The following is a 15,480-nucleotide window of genomic DNA, read 5'->3' on the forward strand; positions in this document are numbered from 1 at the left end:
ACATTTGTAAAACATTTTGGACCACCGGTGCAATTTACCATATTTTAATTAAGAAAAGATCAAAAATATCACAAAATCTTTTGTATACTACTGTGATCTCCAATTGAAGGCAATATAAATTTTATGAATGAAATTTTCTTGGTTTTTATTATTTTATTTTCGCGGAATTATTTTTAATAAAATTATTTTTTAAAGATATCTCATCATAAAATCCGATTTGTTGATTTCTTTAATTTTTATATTATATAACATAATGTATTTGAAATAAATCATTTATATATATTATATAAATAAAATGATTTATATATATGCGTGTGAATTATATTTTCTTTTTGAAAAACAAATCATATTTATTCACTAAAAAGGAAAATAAATTAGATTGTATTTTATGTAGATTATGTGTGATAGTTATAAATATGAATTATCATGCACATATACATGAACCTACTCAGCTCTCAACAAATACGTCTACAATTAGATGCAAGCGCTCTCAAAACGTATGTCTATTCTTAGATACAAGTGAGTTAATTAAATTTATATTTTAATTTGTTTCTCTCATTTTTTTCGTAGTTCTTCATTTTCTCATCTTTTTCTCTATTTTTTTCCCTCATATTCTCTCTCAACATTGGTAATATGAATTTCATCTATCGAAAGGTAGCCATATACATAGTCTCTTTGAAAATAAGTTCATATACTACTAAAAGTGAAGGTTGTTTGTTCATTTTATTATTTTTGTTTAACTTTTGATTTTCGAGTTTAATATGTATTAAAGCAAGATACGAGGTCGGCCCAGTCAGACGGCCTCAGAACATTCCATTTCTTAATGGAATTTTTTCGGTTTTTTGAGTGTTAAAAATTTTTAATTATCTTTTATTATGAAATTAGTAACAAAATCTTCTGAAATTATTTTAGGTTATAATATTACATTTAAAAAGACCGAAAATATTATAAAATCTTTTGGATACTATGGTGATCTCCAATTGAAGGCAATATGAAACTTCTGAATGTAATTTTTTAGGTTTTTTTTATTTTTTATTTTCGGAATTATTTTTAATGAAAAGTAATTTTTTAAAGATAACTCATCATAAAATTCGATTTCTTGATTTTTTTAATTTTTATAATTTATATAACATAATATATTTTTCAAATGAGAGGATTATATCATATGTATAGATATTATTTAATGATCTTGAATTTTTTAAAATTAAAATTAATATTTCATCACGTCAATATTAACATGAAAATAAGTATATATTAGTTATAATTGCTTTTTAGATTGGTGTACTATCACGTGCAACGCACGAGCTTTACGACTAATGTATATATGCGTGTGTGTGTGTAGAGTTTCGTAGCAATTTTCAAAATCACAATATTGAATTTTGAATTATCACAATATTGAATGTTGAATTAGAAAAATCGAATTCCACTGGCAGTGTACCAGAGGTCATGAAAACGTCTAATAAAAAATACAACTCGTAGTCTAGTGGTCGGTGGAGCATATGAGATCACAGAGAAGATTATCCATGGCAAGAACATGTACGAGGTGGTGTCAGTGTGTTGGCAATGTTGTACGTGCTGCTACATGATCTACAATTCGATCAAGTCTCGCCTCAAAAAACTGTATGTGGAATTATTTACATCATCTCAATGAACTATATATGTCACACAATCTGCATCAAACGTCTGACTTAAACTGCGTTTATTTGGGGTAAATGATTTCCCAAAAAACCATTTTCAACAGATGGTACTGGGAAAATAGTTTATCTTCGTATGTTAGGATGATATTATAGAATTTTATTTTATCTATAATTGACTGCAACACAAAAAATAAACTCTTAACCTTTAAAAGGGGGGGGGGGGGGGGGGGGGGGGGGGGAATCATAAGTCTAGAGAATTTTTAGATAAATTATATTTCATTTTTCTCATATTGAGATTGAGATAAATTCTTCTTTTCAATTTATTATTTGTCCGTAATTTGATAAAGATTTGTTCGTTAGTTTGGAATTAATTTCAGTCATCAAGTTCGTGATACTCCTGATTTTATCCAAAAGATATGAAATATTGAAAGTCAAAGAAGCTCAGTTAACTACCAAAATTAGCGCCTCGCGACCATTAACCTAAGCAAACAGATTCTGAATCACCAGCATCGTCTTCGGCAAGCCCGGTCATAGTCATCGTCGTAGTCTCTTCTCTAGTCACGCTCACCCTAATGCTCGATGCCGATGAGCCTGCAGCTTCATGAGCAGCCATGAGCAGAGCTTTCCGCCTGCTTCTGCTTCGCCGCAGCTTCCTCAGCAGCTCCGAAACGTCCCTCTCTTGATGATCATCAGCGGTCCTATCACTTCTCTGCTGTTCCCTTGCTTCGCCCTTGCCCGTGGGGACCTCTTCCTCGGGGTGCCGTTCTCTGTAGTTCACCGCCGGACCAGAGAGAAGAAGCGGTCTGCAGCAGCACAGTAGAGCCAGGAGCAACATGCTGTAAGTGTAGAAGGAGACCCAGACAGAGAATGTCCATTTCCAATTGTGGACCAGCTTCTTCGGCCACGGAATCTGGGAGTTGACGACTATCTCGGCCTCGTATAGCTGCGGGGGAGAGAAGGTCCCGGCTCTAGGAATCAGGGTCACCCTTACGGCATCTGTTCTCGGAACGCTCGCCTCCTTGTGCTTCAGGATATCAACTCTTACCTTCTGAGTCTCTGAGAAAATTCCCAGGATCATAGGTACTCCCAGGATGAACGCCCGTGTGATTCGAACCGGGAGGCTTTGGAACCGTAGCATGCACGGCTGACTCGATTTCGCAATGACTTGGCCAGTGTCAGTTAGGAGCTCTGCACTCAACTGTTAGAACCTATTTCTAGTCAATCATCCAATGGACATAGCATAACATAAATATGATGACCCAAATTCCACTATAATAGAGATCATTGAACTTCGTATATCTTCACCAAATCGAATATTTCGGAGAGTGATAGTCACTAGGTTTTACCTGAAAAACCCCGGTATGGTGGTTATAATCGGATTCGGGCATCAGCATCAACACTGAAACCTGAAAGGTATGTCCCACAGGGACTCCGCCCACATTATGCACCTTCCAGAACACGGCCCTGCTCCTCCCCCTTCCGAACCCGGGACTTCCGGACAGCGGGAACACCGCCTTTGGGTGCACATCCGTGTAATCAAAATAAAGCCTCTCCCTCACAAGAACCGGCTCCTCCACCCAGGTCCTGACCAGCCCAACCCCAACCACCACCGACGCTACCATCACCATCATCAGCACCATGCACACATAAGCCGCCCCGAGGAACCCCATCCCGAGCTTCCTGATCAGGAGGACGCTCCCCTGGGTGATGTTCGAGGGGACTCTCTGGACGGCGGATCCCATGCTCTCTTTAGCTTCCTCGACCCGGTGGGAGGAGTCGGAGGCCAGGTAGAGGAGGGAGGAGATGGGGGAGAAGAGCAGGGCCAAGCAGTTGTATATAAAGTCAGCCAGGAAGAACACCGGCCTCGTAAACCAGTCGGGGGGCTGCGGCACGGGCTGGTCGTAGTGATCGTTCTCCGGAGGAGGAAGCGGTGGGCCGTCGTCCTCCTCCACCCCCATGGGCTGTGGGTCTTTAAACGGGTCACTTTCGGAGATAACCATGTACTTCCGCTTCATGAGTAAAAAGCTCATGGAATAGAAGGAGAGACGGATAGCATTCACTGCCCTTAAATTGGGAGTTCCCAGATGGAGCTTTCATGGCTGATCCACATGTAAGTTTGCATGCTGAGAGAGACGTGGTTGGCTCTTGGCTGCCTCATGGCATGGGGACAACATGTGTGAGAAACCTGCGGCTAATCAAAATGTTTTCTGTCATCCTCATCATCCAGTCCGCGCAGCCCAGGACATAGAATTTCTGTGTCCATTCCAGGAGAGAATCTGTAGCTTACGGCCAGGGAGAACAAAAGATGTTGGGCCTCGTTCGATTCATCCTAACGGCACAAGGGCTCGGCCTAACTGATTTACTGGGCCCCCGAAGCAGGCCCACTCAAGTCGGTCGACTGATAAGCTCCGACCACGGCTGCCATGGGATCATCGGCCTCAGGGTTGGAGTCGTATTAGAGCCTTAGGACAAAACTTCGACATCGGAGAAGAAAATATAAATTCATTAAGACTTTTTAGGTGCTGGGTAATTGTAAACTTCTTGAAAGACCAGGTAAACAGAATTGAATTCTTGTTAGTTCGTCGGAGAAACAGAAAGAAGAAATGAGTCCCCCTCAATCCAAGACTGAAAGCATCTTCCCCAGCCTCCACTATCAGATAATGCCCATCTGACAGAAACAAAGCAAGCTTTCGTCTTCCTGCCTCTTACTATCAGCCCACCTTGTAATTGGCTCGCTTCTGTTCATGGCTGCGCACCCAACCATTCAATTCCCATCCTCCTTCCAACAAAATCACCTTAATCAGCAAAATGTGGTATATTATAGTCAGCAGTTCTAACACACAGCTTCAAGCCATTACCCCATGCTGTGTACTTCGTCAGATCAACCAATCCCACTTCTCCGGTCTCTCCCACCTCCGCAAAAGCCCACCCCAACATAGATTACCACCACATTTTCATTGCCGTGAGGAAGCGAAGACGACTGCCATACAACCAATGGCCAATTGTTGGACCAAAACCCTGCAGAGCAATTCGAAATGCAACCATCTGCCCCATCGCCAATAAACATCACCATTCTAGGTTGGAACAAGCTACCAGATCAGAGGTAACAACTCGCAACAATAAACATCAAACGGTATTACCAGAGAACTGGTTTTAATACCATAATCCCCTGTGCAACATAGCCAAGGAAGCATAACCCCGAACCGAACTCCCTCAAGTTCAAGCCATCAACCTCCACAAGCATCCTCAAACTACCGATTACCTTTCGACATTCAAGCACATTGGCAGACACAAAACACTTACATCAGACTCCCCGAGTCAAAAGCTGGAGGTCTGCCTAAGATAAAAAACCGTGCATCCAGCTTCATGGATAGAAGAGGTTTAGTGATAAACAAAATTTAGACTTATATTGCCAAAAGGACTAAGGAGCAGAACTTGACATCCAATCATAGGCAGACTCAGTACCCGTAAAAGCCAATTTCAACGCCATAAGGCTACCCATACACTGCACGCACCAGGGAGAGGATCTATAAGAGATCGACAGTCGCCTGTTTCATCGAACACCTTCCCTTCACCACCATCCAACAATTACACCACTCACCCAACTTACCCAAAAAAAAAACGATAGGAAAGAAAAACCAAGCCCCCGAAAAAAAAAAAAGATTCTAACGGTTCCAGTTCACGACGCTCCAGATTCACTTCTTCAAGCTGCCCCTGATGCCCGGGCGAGGCTTCGACGATTCGGCCGCGCAAGTGGCGTGGAGGTTGTTGAGCTTGGACTCGTCGAATGGGATCTTGGGGTGGCGGGCGTCGTGATGAATCTGCATCGATTTGATGTCGGGGGCCGTGATCTTGCAGAGGGGACACTCGTACTTGGCGTGCCCGCCCTTCTCGATGCCGGAGCGATCGGCCCGGCCGGCCTTGCCGCCGCCTCGGTTGGTGGTGGCCGCGTCGACCTTGGCGGCGATCTCCTTGGCGGTGTGCTTCTTGGGCTTCGCCTTCCCGGTCATGTCTGGGTAGGGACTGTCCCTCGTGCGCCGGCGAAAGGTGGTTCCTTTATTGATTAATTCCTCCCTTCCCCTGGTTGCTGTTGTTGGGTTTTCGTCCTCTCCCCCTGCCGATGGAGAAGAGGGAGGAGAGGGCGATGGAAGCGATCGGCTCGGCTTCTCTGATCTGTGAAAACCCTAGTTAGGGAAAGGCGGCTGATTGGGGAACAGTGGTGTCTGCGAGGGCTTCGATGTTCCAATTTGGTGCGTCCATTATCGCTATCTTGTATAGGCTTATCAGAGCGGCCATAGATCAGACAGTGGGATCCCCTGCGGTCGCCTCCACCGTATCCCCCAATTATGGGCTCTGATAGATTGGCCCACCACATTTCTCTTCCCCTTCAGTTGGGCCCACTGGGCCATCCACGGGCTCCCACGACTCACGGTTTGGGCCTTCTTTCAGGATTAAAAGGTCGCTGTTACGCCTGTCATTGTCTTTGTGTCAGTGTCAGAGTTTGGAGGCCGTGCGAGCATCCACATATTGAGGCTCTCAGGCCCAGTCCTCCTCGGGATTGACAAGTTAAAATAGATATTCCAAAATGAGGACATCAATACTTGGGGTATGTACATGTAATATGCGAGTAGATATTAGCCTACGTACGTTGAAAGCAATCCATATACAGATAGAGAATCCGATTGTCGCACTCGGAGACAGACCAAAATGTCAGCCCCGTGACATCAACATGTCATATTTGCATTTTCCTACAATTAACTAACTGCACTTTCGAGCATCTTTAGTTGATAAATAATTAGAAAATGAGATCATTCAGGAATCTCATTGAATGCTAAGATTACGTATTGAATTTCTGATAGTAGATGTATAATAAAAAAGGCATCTGCGATTGTTTCACAAGAAATGAAACAAAAAGATAAAGATAGAGCTAGGACAGTTATTGTATGAGGTAGATGCAGCCTATAATCCGAATCGAGGACAAGTTTTTGGAGTTAGCTCGCCCTCATGGGATCGCGACCCTTCATTCGGGCTATCGTAGCGTGTCGTGCAGGGCATAAGAGGCATGTTGACTTGACCTCATCCTCACCTTCCTCTAGCCTATCACGGGCAATCTCTTCAGGGTTCTTTCAGATCTTGCCTATAATGGACACGATTGAACAATAGCGCATGTCTGAGCCGGTGCTTGGTAGGTAGGCCTCTGGGGACAGGAGATGGTTGAGATGGACAGCCGAGCATAAGGCCAAATATGGGATATTTACGATCGGAAATGAAACCATTTGTCATGGAGAGATGCTATATCCTCCGAATTCGACATTGCCGAATACATGAGTGGCATGGATGTAATTATCAGAAAAAGTGAGGGCACATTCCTACAAAGAGACATTCGGTATTTGCCGAACCGGTGGAAAAGGAATTTTCCTTTCTCATGTATCTTTTCAATCTTGCCTAGAATGGACACGATGGAGTAAAAGTGCATGCCGGAGCCATGGTCTGGTAGGTAGGCCTCTGAAGACTGAAGATGGCTGCGGTGGACAACCGAGAATATGGAGAAACAAGGTATATATATTTATGATTAGATCATCATATGATTCATAAATTTTGGATTAAAATCATTGGTCTAGTAGAAAATCATTTAGTACGAAGTAAATTATATGGATTCCTTCACATTTTGGTAAGATGAGGCCCACCTGGTTACATCATAACATAACTTGAGATCTTCCTCTTTGGTTATTCATTAATCCATATATATTATGAAAGTTACGTGAACGCAATATGAAACGCCGGGTAGGATGGAAGAGGGCTTGCATTCCGTGACTTTTCGTATCATAACTAATAAGAAGATGATGAGTGGTGTAATATCATGACGCCACGTCGTATTGAAAAATTGAAAGAATAGAAAATCATGAGCCACTTATTTACGCCTTGTATTTGTATTGAATTAAATGTGATTATTATTATTTATCCTGAAGATTAGAAATCTAAGCAATGGAGTCAAATTAGATAAGTCCTCAGTAATAATGTGATAAATATGTATATTGATACAACAACTTAATATTCTAATATATTTTAGGTAAATCATATGATTCACTTGCAATAAAAGGATGGAGTAAAAATTTTCGATATGGAATTCCATATTTAAGATAAATCATATGATTCATTTGCAACAAATATTTGATATCGTAAAAACTTAAATATGATTTCAACAATTATTATCTCATTTCTTTTTTTCGTGAACAATTTATTTTATTTTTTGACTGATATGAAGATGAACAGTTATATTTTATTGGGGAGTAATAATTTTTAAAATTAGTCTTTTTGTTACTTTCTGTTTTTTTTTTTTTGAACTTTTTTATCTCTTTAAATCATGAGAATATATTATTTGTTTACTCTTAGTTTTCAGTTTATTGGTTATATAAACTTTTTTTATTGTCCTAATACTGTTCAACAATTATTTTCTTAATTCGAGCCGCTAGCCCGCGCATATGCGAGTTTCATCCAGTTAATTAAAATTCTCATGGAGTAATGGTAAATTGCAAAACCTGAGTTGTCTACTCGAAGGTAAAAGTTGGCACAACAGCTCATCTGGATCAACATGGCAACTTGCCTAAAGCACCCACATGATGTTGTTAGAACCTGATTTTGGAATATACAACCAAAAGATTGATGAAACTATGCCAAGACAACAAACCATGGACGAGACCAGACCCACCTGTATTACGAAGAATATTGCCTGAGAAATCTGATCCAACCACATAAAGTATGATGAGTACCAAACTCGAAAAAAGGAAGAAATAGGCAGCAGATAAAAAAAACCACAGCTGCTCCATCCATGTAATTCAAAGAACCAAATTTGAACCAGAGAAATGAAATCCAGGGGGTTGGGACGCTCTAGAGTCTCCGATAAATCCAACTAACTAATTTGAAGTTATTCTGGGGGGTTTCTGCAAAGTCTCCTCCTTGTTCAGCAGGCGCCTCTTCTTCGAGCCGTAGCCTTGGTACTGGAATATTATGCTATACAAGCTATGCCTTAGGCTTGCCACGTCAAATGTCTCTATAAATTTCATATCCATGGCCCTCGACTTCACCCCGGCAAAGCACTTGTACTCCTCAATCACAGCAGACACACACCAGTTCTGCAGTTTCCTGAAGCACCCGACAAGACACCCGGTTCGGTGCTGCAGTAGAAAAAAGAGGCCGTCAATATTTTAGAAGGTTTCTTTTCGAATTATCTCAAGTGCTTCTCAGCTAAAACATAAACAAGAGAATCATCGATACGAGATGGAGAAATGAAGTGATAATCAAATATCGAACTTTGAGTTAGTCGTACCTTCCCACGTTTGCAATGGATGAGAACTGGATGATTCCTCACATCTGGGACAGCACAAACAGATCAAAGATCAGAAGATGATTCTACATGGAATGTCACCATGAATCAGAGAACAAAAAAAAAAAAGAGTATGGATTGTTAAATTGCAATTACCAATTAGGACTTTGAGAGCCTCCGTGATAGTATCCTTGGGAATAGATACAGAAGGCTCCTGCAGATATCGAACATGGCAGCAAGGCATCAATACACGAGATTATTAATTAATCACCAAAAGGACAGACTTCACCACAACTAAACAAATCCCATTGGGCATTTGTTCAGTCAACGTAACATTAGCAGTTTTACATCATATGCATCACCTCAAAATGCAAGATTAGCCATCAAAGTTAAGTTGCAGCCAAAGAGAGAACCTACATGACATTCTAATTATACTCCGTGAAGGATAAAGAACCGAGGTCCTACCGTCTTTCCCTCAATTCCGAATTGGAAAAGCTGAATATTCTGTGCTTGAAGGTACTTCATGTTTTCTTCGGGATAAGGTTCTGGGCACAAGTATCTGCACCAAATGACATTACACCGAAAGTTATCGATCTACTTTAAATGTATCCAAAATCAACCCTTGATCCAAAAAACCAATACTCCTCGGGCAATTCCAATTCGAATAAACGGGCTGCGCCAGACAAAAGATTAACGTAGCAATTATGATTGTGAAAACAATTTCTTGTTCTCGTCTCCGGCGCCCCCTTAATTCCCTGCTGTCGGTCCAAAGATGATACATTTATGGATTAATCAAAACGTTTATACAATCAAAAGAGCATTCCTCCACGCGCAATTAACCCAATTCCTCGTCTAATCGAGATTGATCACCGAGAGCGACGCATCCCTCAACGAAAAGGCACAATTACGAATGCCCCAAAAAAGAAAAACTGAAGAATGTGAGGGGGTGGGATGCTTACATGATTGAGCGAAGGTTTAGGGTTCCAAGGAAGGCGAAATTGGAAGGCTGAGGGAAGCCAGAGCGGTATATGCCATCTTCCACCATGGAGAAATTGATCGGCGGAACAAGAACACCGTCGCCCTGCTGCTCTTCCACTATCAAACCCATCTTCTTCCCTCTCCCCGAAAACCACCCAGAAACAAACCTTTTAAAAACCAAAAACTATCCCAAAAAAAAAAAAATCTCCTACCCCTAAATCAAGATCGGATTTGCAGAGGGTGTTATTGGGTGCGAGCGGGGGGGAGGAGAATGCGGGTGCATGGGCATGAATTACAAGAAACCCTCATGGCGATGGCTGAGAGGAGAGGGAAGGGGGATCGGAAGAGGTTGGGAATGGGAATCGGGGACGAAAGATTTTTGGGAATCTGGGGGAGATTCAACGGAATGGAAAACTCTCTTCTCTTCTCTTCCTCGGAGGGGAAGGAGACGGGGGGCGGTTTTGGTGGGTTTTTATATTGTGGGCATGGGGAGCAGGAAGGAAGAAGGATTCTGTTTCCCGGGATTGGATAATCGGCGTGGCCGCTTGCGTGCTCCCGGGTTCACCGTGAGCCCTACCAAGCGGGAAGAGTTCCTCGGTTGGTGGGTCCCGCATGTTCTTAAAAGGGAACTCTGTGCGCCCGGCGTACGGAGGAAAGACAAGGTAAAGTATAAAGGTCAAAGGTTGTTTTGGGGGGGGATCGGAATTTTGGACTGGATATTCAAGAATTGGAAAAAGGTAAAATTAAAAGAAAAGCAAAAGATGACGGCTTTCTATTTTCAATTTTGATAACTGATTTTTTTTTTATTTTCTCCCTTTATTTCTGACGCTTACGGGAATTTCGGCCCAGATCTTGATTTTCCTCCGGGTCCAATAATTAGGGGTGGTCCCAAACCCATACCTAAATTAAATAAAAAGTCAGTTCAATTCAAGCATTTATTACTTTAAATATTCGTGTAAGTATTTATTATTTTTATTGTCAGTTTAAGTATTTAATATTTTATATAATCTGTTATAAATAATAAAAATACTCAATATTTGAATTGAAATGTTAAATACTTAAATTAAAATACGAATTTCTCATAAATTACAGCTGTCGACTGAGAAAGAGAATTTATGATCTTGGCAATATTCCTGATTCAATATTAGGAGATCCCAGTTCAATCTCTAGTGGATCTTTTTATATCCTTTGTTAAGTTTTCTTCAGTATTTCTAACTAGGATGGGCAATTTAGTGTCATCGACTAAGAAACGATGTTTAGTACAACAACAATGCCTTCAATGTTTGAATCAAGATGTTACGTTGTTTATTTTTACTGAATTTTCGTGATTTCTTTTCTTTATTTTCGGTCTCCGTCAGGTCTCTGCTTCAAAAGAAAAAGGTTAATGATTTTTTTCTATCTTTTCTAAAATAGTTTATGTCAACTATATATTACGCATATTTCATTACGATGCGATTCGTCTAGTCTAAAATCGACATGAATCTTCCTGATTCTCTCTTTATCTTATTTGCGCCAACATAATTAGAAAAACATATACTTTTTGGGTAAAAAGACTTTTTTTTTTTACTTTCTCAACAAAAGTAAAAGGACATATCCATGCTTTTAATAATAAATTATATGGAAGAGGGAAGAATTCAGAAAGAAATGCTACGTTTGGTTCACTTAAATATAATAGATATGAAATAAAATAGATCGAGAATAGAATAGACAAATAATAGAATAGAAATTCTGATGAAATTTTTTTATTTGGTTAGAGGGAATAGCAAAATTAAGAATTATAATTTTGATACTTGGTTGCCTTGAATAAGAAATGAAAAGAATATAAATAAGGTAAAAAGATAGAAATGTCCTTCATGCTAAATGTAATGGGTTTTATAAAATAAATAGATGACGTCAATGGCAATTGTTATAATTAATAAAAAAAATAAACATTTTAAATAATTTAAAAGTAAATAAAATTTTTAAAATTAATTATTTTAATTAAACTTAATGAAAATTGTGATCATTTTTCGAATTTGTAAATTTCAAAGTTCTCATTTCGAAAATGTCGACGAATCTTGAGAAATCAAATTTCTTCCTAATACGCGCGCGTACGAGTAAATGTTAAAAAAAAAAAAGATAAAATGAAAAGTGGCAATACAGTTGGTCACCTGCCATCGTTTTTTTCCTTCTTCTTCTTCTAGCTTCTTCTTCTTCGTCGTCTTCTTTTCTTTTCCCTTCACCTGCAACTGAGACAAGTTGCCCGCCCACAATCTTCACGGCAACATCCAACTCCTCTGATCTCCCTGCAACCTAAACCTGCAGACTCTCGACCCATGCCCTGATCCTACTTCCTTCCCTTCTCTTTTCCTTCGGGCTTCCCGAACCTGCAAAACTGATCGATCCCGTCACCATCCATCTCCATCTCCACGTTCTCCCTCTTCCTTCTCTAACCCGGGCCCTGCAAAAACCGAATAGGAATCCAGGGACGATGAGCAATTCAAGCGGGGAAGTGGGTGACGAGCGAGCTTTGACTTGCGGAGTGGAGTCACCGAGTGAAATGGCGTCGTCGAGGCGTTGAGGCGCCGAGCTTCGACGGAGGAGTCGCTGTCGGAGTAGGGATCAAGTTCTTCTCTGTGTTACTGAGCCGTATGGGTCGGATTTGCAGAGATAGAACGATGGAACTTTTTAAAATTAATGAACAATGGTGTTGACATTTTAGTATTTTCACACTCAATTCCGGATGTCCCTTGGCTATTCCAGCTCTTCACCTGAGGCTTCCTCATTCCGAATGAAAGCCGGATTGTCAACCCATTCGAAATAAGTATTCCGCATGACCTGCGAACCAAACGTCAAAATTCGAATTCTGTATGGAGTACACTTTTTTTTTTTTCACTTTCTCAGCGAAAGTAAAAGGACATATCCATGCTTTTAATAATAAATTATATGGAAGAGGGAAGAATTCAGAAATAAAAGACTTTTATTTGGGGCACCATGGAAAAGAACCTTAAAAAATGATTGACGGGGAAATGGGTCTTTTAGACGGCCATGGAGTCCAATTATTGAACCTGTCAAGTTGGGTCCGTCTGACAAGTCCAGAGACAAGGAAGGTCAAGATTCCCTTCCATCATCATGCAATGTCCTAATCCTAATCCTAATCCAACGTAAGATCAGCCTAACAACTGACAAACCAGACCCGGCTGCTGGCCTTTAATAAGGCAAAGCACTGTTGAAAGTTCAAATATCATATAGTTTTTACATCATTATCAGTCTCATTGCTGGTGACAAATTGCGAGATGGCGATGTGTAGCAGCAACAGTTTGAAAGTATCTTATCGGTGAAAATCACGAGCTAGTGGTGTGGCCATTAAAGTTTGAACTGCAGATCGATGGTCAAGATTGCCCCCGATGTCATAGTCAATATTAGGCTAAAAAGTTATATTTGGTTTTAGAATTGAGGTTTGATTTTAATTGATTTGTAATGATTGTATTGTTAAGTTATGAGAAAAAGTGTGAAAAAATAATAATTAATTAAAAGAAAGTAATGATTATGTCATAATGAATAGTTGAGAGAATTTAGTATTAAAAATTAAATTGAATGGTTAAAAAAATTAAATAAAAAATGAAAAAAATAATAATTGTATCGTTGAATTAAAGATAAGTGAATTTAAAAATAAAATAGAGTTAAAAAAATTTCCGAAATCAAATGGCCCACGTTGTCTGAGGTTTTAGCAGCAAGGGAGTCAGGCTGCCGAGTGCATCGATGCCGAGGTTCTGAAGATCTATCGAAGTCGAATCAATCTTTTCAAATACAACTGGTCGAGATATATATCAGCAATGAACCGATTCCAGTGCAGAAATGTAGTGAAAGTCAGGCTCGATCCTTTTTCATGCGTAGCATTCTACGACCAGAGAAGCTTCCATAGTTCTGTTTCTGCTCTTCTTTGGCACTCAACTTGAATCCCGTGCCTAACAGATTAGAGGAATGTGGCAGTGGCATGTCATTTTCCATGTAAATTCTACGGATCTGGTTATCCCGGTTTGCAGTCGTTATGGTTTAGGCCAAGCTGTTCTCTTCCGTACGGCAATTTCCAGTTCTTTGTATTCGTAAAAGAAATCGGCTCATTCTCTTTATGATTACCCCAGTTTCTGATTACTCGGAGTCTCCGATCTAAAGATGCGCAGATTAATAGGAATAACTGCCAACTCGAACATCTCTTGAGCAGCGGTGCTAGCAAACACGAGAATATAGTAGCTGATGTCTTACACATTTAAATAAGCTGATTTTATGGCATTATATTGATACTCAAGCTAGGCGAATTGGATGTGCACATCGATGACATGAATACAACAAAGCCATGCGAAGCTTTACAGAATCACCAAACTCACAGGAACATATATGACTCCAGTATGATTTTTGTTGGGTGATGCCTTGCGAAAATTAAATACGTAAACCTCCTCGGTCCTAGCATCACCTCCACATGATGAAGCAATCTGCTCGAAAGAATTTATCCTTTGAGAGGAACAGGGTCCGAGTGGGGCTCCATATTGGCTGTTTTTGCATCCTGTTTACTCTCGGATCGACTCTCAAGCTGTTCAAGGCCACAAGCTGTGGGAAACGGAGAGGGAATGTGCTCACAGAGATCGCTGTTCTGAAGCAGCGCAGGGTCGATGAAGAAGCTGTCCCAGGTGTGGGCTTTCATCGGGAGATCAGGGTTCGCTGCGCACCCATCCCATCCTATGTGTGTGACATGTTTCACATCTGTGGGCAGTCCTATTTGTATTTCCATCTCCTCCTCTTCCATGTCTTCCTTGTACACTGCTAATCATTCACCGAAGATATTAGTATGTGCGGAGAATATGAGTTAAAATCATTATCTTCTGATGTTCATACGGCTTATCTTTCGAGGAGACTTACCGAACAAGTGGGAGAAATTCTTGAAACCTTTGAACATCTTGTGAATTCCGGTGGATATGTTGGGTTTTGGAAGGGCGAGGGAACTGGCAGAGTTCTTCGTCCCTTCTTCTGACGAAGTTTCTTCATCCGATTCCTCCCGTTCTGTTTCTCCATTTTTTTCACAACCATCACAATAATAGGAACATCAGGAAAACGATAATTCTGCTTAAGGAAGAAGAATTAAAACGCTGAGATGGAGGAGAGAAGAGACTTATTGGAGGAGAGCGCAGGCCAGGGGCTCGTGCTGATCGGCGGGCAGGAGGGGAAGCTACACCAACACTCGACTCCGACATGCACCCGACAGCAAATGGCAGGAGAACAAGCCTCTCCATTCTGTCCCTCATCTCGTCGCGAGCAGCCTTTACGTTGCAGAAGAGGAAACGGTTTCTAAAATAGGAGTGTCTGGCACGGTTGCCTTCGGAATCAAGTAACAATAACCTTACACGGGCAGAAAGTCAAGACAACAAATCGCAAGTCAGCTTCGCCCAACTGATTGATGATACTTAAGGATGTCTGAATCTGCAGGTAATCTGCATGGAACTAATGGCTTCCGGGTTTAATAGAGACAGATCTCTAGTGTTCTCGCAACGATATATATATCTAACC

General features: G+C 40.9%; 4 protein-coding genes across 5 annotated transcripts; all 4 read right to left on the reverse strand.

Moving 5' to 3' along the window:
- Positions 1–2,008: 2,008 nt before the first annotated feature.
- Positions 2,009–4,563, reverse strand: LOC116212969 (seipin-1). The gene is made up of 2 exons (XM_031547746.1): positions 2,984–4,563; positions 2,009–2,835 (listed from the first exon to the last, which is right to left on the reverse strand). Exons 1-2 carry the CDS (start codon positions 3,665–3,667, stop codon positions 2,113–2,115), a joined length of 1,407 nt encoding a protein of 468 aa, XP_031403606.1. The 5' UTR covers positions 3,668–4,563; the 3' UTR covers positions 2,009–2,112.
- Positions 4,564–5,017: 454 nt separating this feature from the next.
- Positions 5,018–5,894, reverse strand: LOC116212974 (protein METHYLENE BLUE SENSITIVITY 1-like). The gene has a single exon (XM_031547757.1). It carries the CDS (start codon positions 5,645–5,647, stop codon positions 5,333–5,335), a length of 315 nt encoding a protein of 104 aa, XP_031403617.1. The 5' UTR covers positions 5,648–5,894; the 3' UTR covers positions 5,018–5,332.
- A 2,343-nt stretch (positions 5,895–8,237) lies between these two features.
- On the reverse strand, positions 8,238–10,411 carry LOC116213444 (tyrosine-protein phosphatase DSP3-like). The gene is made up of 5 exons (XM_031548753.1): positions 9,921–10,411; positions 9,427–9,520; positions 9,118–9,175; positions 8,965–9,008; positions 8,238–8,812 (listed from the first exon to the last, which is right to left on the reverse strand). The coding sequence occupies exons 1-5, from the start codon at positions 10,067–10,069 to the stop codon at positions 8,552–8,554; spliced, it is 606 nt and encodes a 201-aa protein (XP_031404613.1). The 5' UTR covers positions 10,070–10,411; the 3' UTR covers positions 8,238–8,551.
- Positions 10,412–14,166: 3,755 nt separating this feature from the next.
- Positions 14,167–15,480, reverse strand: LOC116192835 (CRIB domain-containing protein RIC4). 2 transcript variants are annotated; one of them, XM_031521506.1, is made up of 3 exons: positions 15,086–15,480; positions 14,836–14,976; positions 14,167–14,739 (listed from the first exon to the last, which is right to left on the reverse strand). In XM_031521506.1, exons 1-3 carry the CDS (start codon positions 15,216–15,218, stop codon positions 14,426–14,428), a joined length of 588 nt encoding a protein of 195 aa, XP_031377366.1. In that variant the 5' UTR covers positions 15,219–15,480; the 3' UTR covers positions 14,167–14,425. The 2 variants fall into 2 exon arrangements, with proteins under 2 accessions (XP_031377366.1, XP_031377374.1); XM_031521514.1 differs by having other exon boundaries at positions 14,167–14,736; positions 15,086–15,470.

Source organism: Punica granatum, chromosome 1 (genome assembly GCF_007655135.1).
Source record: "Punica granatum isolate Tunisia-2019 chromosome 1, ASM765513v2, whole genome shotgun sequence".
Classification (NCBI taxonomy): domain Eukaryota; kingdom Viridiplantae; phylum Streptophyta; class Magnoliopsida; order Myrtales; family Lythraceae; genus Punica; species Punica granatum.

Coding starts and splice junctions, on each gene's coding strand:
- LOC116212969 (XM_031547746.1), bottom strand. CDS start 3,667: ATGAGCTTTTTACTCATGAAGCGGAAGTACATGGTTATCTCCGAAAGT. Junction 2,836..2,983: donor ACCATACCGGGGTTTTTCAG/GTAAAACCTAGT, acceptor AGGTTCTAACAG/TTGAGTGCAGAGCTCCTAAC.
- LOC116212974 (XM_031547757.1), bottom strand. CDS start 5,647: ATGACCGGGAAGGCGAAGCCCAAGAAGCACACCGCCAAGGAGATCGCC.
- LOC116213444 (XM_031548753.1), bottom strand. CDS start 10,069: ATGGGTTTGATAGTGGAAGAGCAGCAGGGCGACGGTGTTCTTGTTCCG. Junction 9,009..9,117: donor GGCTCTCAAAGTCCTAATTG/GTAATTGCAATT, acceptor GTGCTGTCCCAG/ATGTGAGGAATCATCCAGTT. Junction 8,813..8,964: donor TCCATTGCAAACGTGGGAAG/GTACGACTAACT, acceptor TTTCTACTGCAG/CACCGAACCGGGTGTCTTGT.
- LOC116192835 (XM_031521506.1), bottom strand. CDS start 15,218: ATGAGGGACAGAATGGAGAGGCTTGTTCTCCTGCCATTTGCTGTCGGG. Junction 14,977..15,085: donor CCTGCGCTCTCCTCCAATAA/GTCTCTTCTCTC, acceptor ATGGAGAAACAG/AACGGGAGGAATCGGATGAA. Junction 14,740..14,835: donor GAATTTCTCCCACTTGTTCG/GTAAGTCTCCTC, acceptor GTGAATGATTAG/CAGTGTACAAGGAAGACATG.